General features: G+C 43.9%; 1 protein-coding gene across 6 annotated transcripts; it reads left to right on the forward strand.

Moving 5' to 3' along the window:
* Nucleotides 1-535: 535 nt before the first annotated feature.
* LOC135559005 (PWWP domain-containing DNA repair factor 3A-like) lies at nucleotides 536-9,128 on the forward strand. 6 transcript variants are annotated; one of them, XM_064993299.1, is made up of 11 exons: nucleotides 554-974; nucleotides 1,351-3,778; nucleotides 4,734-4,804; nucleotides 4,890-4,975; nucleotides 5,101-5,167; nucleotides 6,740-6,815; nucleotides 6,918-6,965; nucleotides 7,144-7,388; nucleotides 7,608-7,817; nucleotides 8,269-8,357; nucleotides 8,454-9,128. In XM_064993299.1, exons 2-11 carry the CDS (start codon nucleotides 1,414-1,416, stop codon nucleotides 8,530-8,532), a joined length of 3,336 nt encoding a protein of 1,111 aa, XP_064849371.1. In that variant the 5' UTR covers nucleotides 554-974; nucleotides 1,351-1,413; the 3' UTR covers nucleotides 8,533-9,128. The 6 variants fall into 6 exon arrangements, 5 of the variants coding, with proteins under 5 accessions (XP_064849373.1, XP_064849371.1, XP_064849370.1 ...); XM_064993298.1 differs by having other exon boundaries at nucleotides 554-767; XM_064993300.1 differs by having other exon boundaries at nucleotides 667-767; nucleotides 5,101-5,161.
* The last annotated feature ends 1,641 nt before the right edge of the window (nucleotides 9,129-10,769 follow it).

The raw sequence follows: 10,769 nt of genomic DNA on the forward strand, positions 1-10,769 counted from the left end.
ATGAAATGAATTAAGTATGACCATGAATTTTAACTGACACATTTGATACAATTGGTGACTGAAGTGACTGTGTCCCTATAGCCTGGTTGATGTTGATTATGTTTAAATTGTAAATACATTTTTGTTTTGACCAAAAAAAATTGCCTTATGGGTTTGTTATTTGAGTGTTGATAGTTTAGTGTGTATAGGCATTGACTTCAGGACCATAGATGGCACCGGGTCATTTGAAGGTGGTTTATACAGACCTTACTGAGTACTCCCAACCACACTTTTCCCTCTGCACATAGAATCATTTGTTTATATTTTAGCCCCCATTTTAAGCTATTTGACCACAGTAAAAGGCCATCAACACTCTGTATTATTTAGGGCCACATGAAATGACACCATATATACATTCTACAGACACTACTGACTATCCCCTACAATACTTTTAGTACGGTCCCCAGGATACTTTTTGCTCTACAAGCCAACATGTATTCCATATACAGTGATTCGCATTGGGGGAATTTATTTGACCTTGGAACATGTATTACAACTAAAATGTAATGCAAATGTCACTTAAATATGAACAATGTTAATGTTTAAACAATTATTTGCACGTTATTGACATTTTTCTACTATTTAGGTGGGCGAATTTTATTTTGAAAATGTTCGAAATTCCGTGACCCGGAACTATTTTTTAAGAGTTGCTGACGAGACGCTGAGAGGAGTTGCAACCTTTCAAGTATCTAGAAGAAAATATTCAATCTATCTTGCTGTGTCTATGTGTATGTATACATCTTTATACAAATCAGTATTTGGAACCTTCTATGCTACTATCATTTCTTGCTGGGTTGTTAGCGAAATAATAATTGCAATCCGATACAGTAGCTAGCTATCTGATTAGCCAGTACAGCGTATGCGATATAATTATCGTTAGCTTGCTACTGTTGCTTGACCAGCAGACACGGTGTGCATGCATATACGGATGTAAAGTAAGTAGGCAACTGTCTGTAATCTCATTCGATAATTTTTGTTGTGAAATTTCGACGAGACTGATCAGTGGAGTGTTGACAACAGATGTGTTGCTAGTTAATTTACTTGACCTACCTGTTGTCGATGGTAAACCCACAATCCCCACAACTAGCTAGTTACACGCAAAAGCGTTTAGGTATGTTGTTAAAGTTATAGCTAGCAAAGCAGAACTTTCAATTATTTACAAGCTGTGGTTAGCAGAACAGATTTTTGCTCAAATGTTTCTTAGATGCACACAACAAGCCCTAAGATTACACCCCTCTCTGAAATTCACATGGCTTTATTTGATCAACACAAAGAATAAACCTGTTCACATCCTGCATGGTTCCACCACAGCTCAAGATGATGAGCTTTGTCCTCCTGAGGAGCTGAAGCACTGGAGCTTGCCTGGCCCTGAACATGAATTCTCCAGAGGACAGTTCTTCCTCTTCCACACAGAAGATCTCGGTTTGGGCCGACCAGCAGACAGCCACTGCACAGCCGGGAGTTAGCCCTCCATCTCCCACACACTGCTTTGGCGATGGGGAAGGAACCAGCTCTGCTATCCCAGCTGAAACACCCATTTCAACCAACCCTTCTTGCCCATCTCAAACACTTGTTTCACCCCCAAAAAAGAGGACAGCAGAGAAAGGACCCTTTGATGCATCACAGCCACAGGGTGAACGTCGCAAGAGGGGGAGGCCACGCAAACACAAGAAACCCCAGACTGACACAGAACACCATATCCACCAGTCCCCGACAGCTACACATCCATGTTTACAGCCAGAGGACCAAACAGAGGCTGTGACACTGACACCCAGCTCACCTGTGATACCTGAGGACAGGTGTCAGTCACCTGAGGCCACCTTTGAACCACCATGCCCTGCCTTGGACTTACAGAGTGCCAACAAGGGACAGAGTAAGAATGGGCCCCATCTCTCCAGTGCTTCTGTTGGACAAGGAGACCTAACAGGCGCTAATGTTCTAACCACTGGTAGTATCACTGCCACTGAGATATTTATACGCACATGTGCCAAAGAGCAAAGGACTCTGTGCCAGTCACCACAGAATCTGAAAGATGGGAGAAAGGCAGCTAACAAATTCCAAATTCATAAGGTCGATCAGCCACAAGAGACCGTGACAAATGGGGAGAATACATCGAAACCCTTACTGACTATTAAGGTAGGACAGGAGAATTGCCTGACACAAAAGACTGTGCAAAAAAGGAAATATACCAAAAAATCACAGAGCCATAAGGTAGGCCAGCCAAGGGACACTGACCAGTCACAGGAGAGTGAGACAGTGAGAAATGGGGAAAATACATCTATAAAATCACCAACCCATAAGATCGACTGGTCACAGGTGACGGTGAGAAAGAGGACATATACAAAAAAACCTCAGACCCCTAAGGTTGACCAGTCACAGGAGGAGTCTGTAACAAGAAAGAAAAAGGGCTCTAAAATATCTCCAACCCATAAGGGAGAGCAGTCACAAGAGATGGTAACAAAGAGGAAATCTACAAAAAGAACACAGAGCCATAAGGGAGGCAAGCCACAGGAGACTGTGAGAAATGGGAGAAAGACGACTATGAAATCACCAACCCACCAGGTAAACCAGTCACAAGAGTTGGTAACAAAAAGGAAAAAGGTGTCTAAAGTATCTTCAACCCACAAGGTAGACCACCCACAAGAAACTGTGAAAAAGAGGAAGTATACAAAAAAATCACAGACCCGGGAGATTGACCAATCACAATCCCCAGAGACTGGAAAAAATACATCTATGAAATGGCTGACGAATAAGGTGGCATCGAAAAAATCACAAAGCCATACCGTAGAACAGTCACTGGGGATTGACCAATCACAAGAGACCGTGAGAAAGAGGAACTACACAAAAAAATCTCGGAAGCATAAGGAGGACTCACATGAGACTGTGAGAAATGGGGAAAAGACATCCAAAAAATCGCAGAAGCGTAAGGTAGAGTTACGAGACACGGAACAGTCACAGGAGGAGACTGTAAAAAATAGGAAATATACTAAGAAATCAAAGACCCACAAGGTAGCCTCAGGAGTCCTCTCCTTACTCCCTGTGTTATCTGCAGACCTCAACCTTTCCTCTCCCACATTCAGCTCTACTGGGCTTCCAAAGAGAAAATATACAAGAAAATCACAGAGCCTCAAGGTAGACTCCGATGTCCCATCCTCACTCATTGTACTGTCTGCAGACCTCTCCTCCAGCCTGCAGAGTAGCCTCTCTCCTACTCGCAGCCCTTCTGGCATCCCCTTCTCACCAAACACGCCTAAGAGAGTCCGAGGCAGACCTCAGCGGGTCCAGCAGCAGCTCTTTCTTAGCTCCACGCCAGGCCCTCACCCCAGATCCTCCACAGGAACAGACACCCCCTTCTCTGCCTCCCTGTCTCACTTGGGACTGGGCCCACAGAACGCCTCACCTATCACCCCCTGGAAGGCTGCAGCAGAGGGAGGGTCCCAGACCTTCAGCTCTGAGGAAGGCCCCCCAGCCAAACTCAGACGTAGAAGCAGGAAGGGCCAGACAGCAGAGGGAGCTGGCCTGCAGAGCGGTTACACTACCAGCACTGAGCCACGCTCCAGACCAAGGTTTGAGCTGCAGGAGTCAGACTCACCAGACACAGACACAGGAGATGCCTCCCTGTCCTCAGACCTCTCCATCGAGTTAAGCGTACAGGAAGACCGTGTAACATCACTGACTCTTGAAGAGGAGGAAGAGCAAGACGATGAGGAAGATCTGCCCAGTTTCTTAAATAACACAAGTGAGTAACGTGCTGACTAGACTGGCTACTTTGCGTGGGCAAGCATTGCTAAGTAAATGTACACATGCATGTTATTAGGGCCGGGAAATACCAGTATTGCGATACTCATTAGTATCGTGGCAAGGAAACAAAACACAAAGCATATTTCATTTCTGTAGGAAAACAGCCCTAATGTTGGAAAAAATATATTTGTCATCCAGAGTCACATTTATTTGTTTTCCAAACTATAGCACACAATATTTTACATAAAGCAGGTTTTTAAAGGGCCAAAGAGTTTGACTGCTTCGTGGTTTCATTTTTGCCATGGAATTTTTTTTGTGATACTGGTATCGTCCCGGCCCTACATGTTATTCAATAATTTAACCCAAACTGCTTGCGCGTGTCAACATTGAGATGCCTGAAGCACTGCAAGTCCCCCCCTCTCCCATCTACTCATTGGTTTTCACAAGCATGCTAAACAACGTGGGTGATTGAAAGATGAGTCAAACTAGTTTCCCTGTTTTATCTCTCGATTAATTGTCGGAGTAGAGAACACACATTTCTGTATGACTCAAAATGGGTCAAAATTCTACACAGACCCAGCTAAAAAAAATAGGACCATATGCATTTCAGGTAAAATGACAACCTGATGTTTATCTCCCAGGACAAATGAGCTAGCATCAACAAGCTAGCTAAATGTCAATCATTGTTTCATGTGTGTTTCGACCTGTCCCCAATTTAATATAGTGGGTTCACAGTTGGTTTTGGTATTTTAACCTGCGTGTCATGAACGTGTCTGTTGGGGATAGACAAAATCAACAAGCGCATGTGGATGCACGTGGGGGGTGGTTTGGTGTGTTAAAGAGAGAGCGCATTGGTTAACTCCCTTTGACATGATGCCTTCCTGCATGTGTACGATAGTTTTAATTAACTCAACATAAGCTAAGATAAATAACGACAGGTTGTCTCTTTTCAGAGCCACTGTCCATAACGGAAGGAATATGTGTTTGGTGCAAATTTAGAAACTATCCTTTCTGGCCGGCAATGGTGAGTATTGATTGCTGTGCTTCAACTAAACTCATTTTGAATAGTCATCAGTAGTAACTGAACTAGAAACTGTTTGACTCCATAGGTGAAGAGTGTGAACCGTAAGCTGAAGAAGGCCAGCATTGTGTTTATTGACGACCTGCTGTTTGACAAAAAGAGGATACGAAAAGGGTAAGAACCAAAACTATGTGCAGCCCTTCCCACAGTCATTCCCTATGAGCTGTAACTGGTGTCCATTCCCTGATTAGCCTCCGGGCTCCAATATTAACTATTGTCTTTTTGTGTTTCTTTCAAAGCTTTTCTGTGTCCCTAAAAACATTGAAGCCTTTCGACTGTGAAGAGGCTGATCAGCTAGTGGTAAGGGTAACTGAAGAAAACAGTTTCTTAAGAATTCTGACTCCACAGAACTATTTTATATATATATATATATTTGTACAGATCCTCGAGTCATGGGGCTGTGCATTTTATATATATATATTATTTATTATTTATTTATGTTTATTTATTTATTTATGTTTATTTATTTATTTATATATATTTATATATATATATTTGTACAGATCCTCGAGTCATCATGGGGCTGTGCATTATCATATATATACGCTGAACAAAAACATGGTCCCATTTGCACAAAAATCTTATTCCTCTCAATTTTCTGGGGCAAATTTGTTTACATCCCTGTTTGTGAACATTTATCCTTTGCCAAGATAATCCATCCACCTGACAGGTGTGGCATATCAAGAACCTGATTAAACAGCATCATTACACAGGTGCACTTGTTTTTGGGACAACAAAAGGCCATTCTAAAATGTGCAGTTTTGTCACACAACACAATGCTGTAGATGTCTCAAGTTTTGAGGAAGCGTGCAATTGGCATGCTGACTGCAGGAATGTCCACCAGAGCTGTTAACAGTGAATTTAATGTGAATTTCTCTACCGTAAGCCGCTTCCGATGTGGTTATAGAGAATGTGGTAGTACGTCCAACCGGCCTCACAACCGCAGACCACATGTAACCACGCCAGCCCAGAACATCCACATCTGGCTTCTTCACCTGCAGGATCATCTGAGACCAGCCACCCGGACAGCTGATGAAACTTCGATGGTCACTGGCAGGCTGGAGAAATGTGCTCTTCATGGATGAATCACGGTTTCAACTATACCGGGCAGATGGCAGACAGCGTCTATGGCGTCGTGTGGGTGAGCGGTTTGCTGATGTCTATGTTGTGTACATAGTGTTCCTTGTTGGCGGTGGGGTTATGGTATGGGCAGGCATAAGCTATGGACAATGAACACAATTGCATTTTATCGATGACAATTTGAATGCACAGAGATACCGTGACGAGATCCCGAGACCCATTGTCGTGCGTTTAATATGCCGCCATCAATATGTCGCCATCACCTTATGTTTCAGCTCGATAATGCACAGCCCCATGCCGCAAGGATCTGAACACAATTCCTGGAAGCTGAAAATGTCCCGGTTCTTCCATGGCCTGCATACTCATCAGACATGTCACCCATTGAGCATGTTTTGAGATGCTCTGGATTGACATGTACGTAAGCGTGTTCCAGTTCCTGCCAAGATCCAGCAACTTCCCACAGCCATTGAAGAGGAGTGGGACAAAATTCCACAGGCCAACATCAACAGCCTGATCAACTCTATGCGAAGGAGATGTTGTGCTGCATGAGGCAAATGGTGGTCACACCAGATACTTTCTGATCCACGCTCAATAATTTTTTATTTTTTTAAAGGAATCTGTGATCCACATATTGCTTAACTGTATTCCCAGTCATGTGAAATCCATAGAGGCCTAATGCATTTATTTCAATTGACTGATTTCCTTATGTAACAATTGTTTTGTTTTATGTTTTTGTTCAGTGTATATTTTGTCAACATTTCTGGTGACCGTTGTGTTGATGTTTCCTGTTGTCTGCAGTGTAAAGCCAGAGAGAAGTATGACGCTGCCATCAAATGGTGTCTGGCGTTGATAGCCGACTATAGAATCCGTATCGGTAAACTATTCTGCACTTCTCTTCGAATGAGCACCGTGATCCAGATTATACTCAGTGTTATATTCCCCATTACTGTTGTTCATGTTTGTATTGTCTTTGCAGGATGCGGCTTCACCGGCTCCTTCATCGAATACTTTTCTGATGACATAAGTAAGTTCATGTCCGTTCACTGATGTTTTCCGATGTTGATACAGTGACATTCCCACAAGTCATCTCAAATGCTGTCTGTCCTGTTTAAACAGGTCTTTAGTACCACATAATGTGTTCTCTGTGACTGAGATAAAGGTTAGATGGATCAATACATGTACCTGTATGATCCCTCCCCCAGGCTGCCCAGTGAGAAGGTGCTACCCCCGGGGCACATCAGACCTCACCTTCCCCAGTAAGCTAATTCTGGAGGAGCAGTACGTAACCTCTGACCCGGAAGGGGACGATCAGGAGGGCAGCAAACGGCAGGAGGAGGAGAGGAGGAGGAAGCTGCTGCCTGACCGTTCCAAGGCTGCACGTAACCGTGCCAACGAGAAACTGGTGGACTTTGTCGTCAGGCAGCGCCGGGTGGAGACACGCCTTCTAGTGAGTAACCATGCCGATGCCTCTCTCTCTCCCAGGCACTCAGTATAGCAGTTGTTTTCTCCCTCCATCTGTCCGTCCCTCTCCTTTGCCTGTCAGTATCTTCTCTCCATCCCCCTCTCTCTGTCTATTCTCTATCCTTCCATCTTTCTCTGTATGTAATATGGTCTCCAAACTTGAGTAGCTCTATATGTAGAAGATAAACCCTCTCTCTAACCCCAGGGTGTAATCAGTGGTCAGCAGCAGTCTAAGTGGCTGCGTTGGTTCCTGGCAGCCAGTCGGTCAGTTGTGGACACGTACCTGGAGGACGAGGAGCAGCTGGACCAGGTGTACCAGTACCTGAGAGGGGTGTACGAGACCGCCCCCCTCACCGCACCCTGTCTGGCCGATGTAGACCTCATCCGCTTGGTACTGGACGTGCTGTTACCAGAGGTCAGAATGCTGTAGAATAGAATACAACTTTATTGTCCATCGAAACACGTGTCTTTCTTTGCTGTCTGTTTTTAATACCATTCTTTATTGTTGGAAGTGATGTTAGAAGTCCTACTCCAGTCTCCTTTTCACCTCATTTAACACCTGATTTACTTAACAAAAGGCACTTCTCAATAGGTGGTCCAGGTATGACATGGCACAAGTGGGGGGGTGGGCCTTTCCTATTTTGTTCTCTATTGTTCCTCAAGCAAGCAAGGAGGGAGGCTGATGACATCGGACCAACTCTTGAATGCCCTAATCCTTGAAGTATGCAGTTGTCAAAAAAACAACCTATTTTGTTTTACCCTTAAGTGTGTTTATACTATTGTTTTTCAACAGGAAAAGTTCATAAAGAGCTAGAGTGTGTCTTAAATGAGTTATTATTCTGAAGGGTGATGTCTTTCTTGTGTAGGCTATTATCTATGCCATAGCTGGAGTGGACGAGTTGTCACTGGTGAAGGCAGAAGACAAATACCTGAAAGGGCCCTGTCTGAGTAAAAGGTAAGGAGTCAGTGTGTTGGCTCACTGAATTAAAGGCTAACACCGTTACATTTATTTCTGGGTCTTAAATCTTCTTTCTTTCCTTCCTCTCCTCAGGGAAAGAGAGGAGTTTGATGCGATGATCGAGCAGCAGATGAAGACGAAAGCATCGATCCGTCAGCATCCTGCACACTGAACATAACACAGTCTACTTGGCTTCCAACCCTCAGACTAAACAGGTCATAGGGTTCTGGTCAAAAGTAGTTTGAATAGTGCCATTTGGGATGCAGCCTCAGAATGCCAGTGTCCTAATCAAATGATGCTTCTAAGCATTATAGGACAGGAAATAAGTAAGTAGCCTTGTCCAAGCAAGGACAGCCAGTAAGGCCTTTTTCTGTACCATGAAGCAGCTTGATATACAAGTAACCCTCTGGCCAGGACACTGGTCTCTCGCAGACAATAAGAACCATATATAACGGTCTCTAAATGTGGCTCTGAGGACAATCAACTGCTGTTGTACATCCTAGCAGTGGTGTGACTCAACAAAACTACGTTGAATTATCAAGTCATTGTCAAATCAACTGAAATCTGTGATCGACTGGTCAAGATTTACAGCTTCAACACAGAACTCCTGGGAGGGTGGGACCTCGTATCATTCAGAAAGACTTACGCCGCTGGTTGAAACTGGGACTTCATTTTAGACTCACTGCAACTGTATTTGATCCAACATGGTCGCCCGTTTAGACTGTTCAACTGTAAATTCAGGACATTAAAGACACTACTCTATTTTTCTATGGAAAAGTCTGCTCTTTTTTAAAAATAAATTCATATTTGAACGTTCCTGTCTTATTCTATGGTCATGTAAGGCTAGCTTGTTAGTAAGTACCCATTTCCTGGTGACAGTGTTTAGAACATCAAGCTTATACAACATTCTGAATGTGAATCATGTCAACTCATCTATAGTGGGGTCCAAATGACACCCTATTCCCTTTATAGTGCACTTTTTTGATCAGGGCCCAGGTAGTGCACTATGTAGGGAACGATTTCGGACACACCCAGTGACTTGCAATGACAATACAGGAACAAGACAATTTCCCCAATGACAGGTCAATAATGAATACATGCAAGTCTGATAAAGGATTTTATTTGTATTTAATACTGAACAAATAAATGCAATATGCAACAATTTCAACAGTTCATATAAAGAAATCAGTCAATTAAAATTATGTCAAGTAGGCCCAAATCTATGGATTTCACATGACTGGGAATACAGATATCTTCAAAAAATAGGTAGGGGCGTGGATCAGAAAACCAGTCAGTATCTGGCGTGACCATTTACCTCATGCAGCGCGACACATCTTCACATAGAGTTGCTCAGGCTGTTGATTGTGGCCTGTGGAATGTTGTCCTACTCCTCTTCAATGGCTGTGTGAAGTTGTTGGATATTGGTGGGAACTGGAACACGCTGTGTACGCGTCGAACCAGAGTATCCCAAACATGCTCAATGGGGTGACATGTCTGGTGAGTATGCAGGCCATGGAAGAACCGGGACATTTTCAGCTTCCAGGAATTGTGTTCAGATCCTTGCGGCATGGGGCTGTGCATTATCATGCTGAAACATGAGGCGGTGGTTGAATCGCACAACAATGGACATCAGGATCTCATGTTATCTCTGCATTCAAATTGCCATCGATAAAATATAATTGTGTTCATTGTCCATAATCCCACCACCACCATGGGGCACTCTGTTCACATCAGCAAACTGCTCACCCACACAACGCCATACACGTTGTGGTATCCCGGAGGTCTACCCCAGGGGTTGGTGATAGAGGGGAGGCACGTGCCGCGACGTTGGCTCCCTCTGCTGGGAGGACCCGGGGTGGGCACCACGACACTGATGCCACCAATTAGGGGAGAGTGCCAACCAGTCGCATAGGCCATGTAAATGGAGCACCATGGGAGAGAAAATGAGGCAGGGAGACGACAGATGGGAACGAAGCTCCTGGAGCAGGATGTGGCCCAGATGAAGGACCGAGCCATTTAGTTATTTAGTTACATTTATTTTATGTTGACCAGTAAAGACGTTTTCTAGAACCTCCCTGTCTCTGTGTCCGTTTGTATGCTCAAACCCAACACCCCATGGTTTACCACAACGTGGTCTGCACTTGGACATACTGACAAATTCTCTAAAACAACATTGGAGGCGGTTTTTGGTAGAGAAATTAACATTCAATTCAAAACTTGAGACATTGTGTTGTGTGACAAGACTGCACATTTTAGAGTGGCCTTTTGTCTCAGCACAAGTTGCAACTGTGTAATGATCATGCTTCTTGATATGCCAAACCTGTCAGGTGGCTGGATTATCTTGGCAAAGGAGAAATGCTCACGAACAGGGATGAAAACAAATTAGTGCACAGAATGAGAGAAATAAGC

Source organism: Oncorhynchus masou, chromosome 17, assembly GCF_036934945.1.
Source record: "Oncorhynchus masou masou isolate Uvic2021 chromosome 17, UVic_Omas_1.1, whole genome shotgun sequence".
NCBI classification, from domain to species: Eukaryota; Metazoa; Chordata; class Actinopteri; order Salmoniformes; family Salmonidae; genus Oncorhynchus; species Oncorhynchus masou.

Bases quoted from the DNA above. Each gene is read 5' to 3' on its own strand.
- LOC135559005 (XM_064993299.1), top strand. From the start codon at position 1,414: ATGAATTCTCCAGAGGACAGTTCTTCCTCTTCCACACAGAAGATCTCG. The intron at 6,966-7,143 runs GTAAGTTCATGT...TCCCTCCCCCAG, and splicing joins ATACTTTTCTGATGACATAA to GCTGCCCAGTGAGAAGGTGC. The intron at 7,389-7,607 runs GTGAGTAACCAT...CTCTAACCCCAG, and splicing joins GGGTGGAGACACGCCTTCTA to GGTGTAATCAGTGGTCAGCA.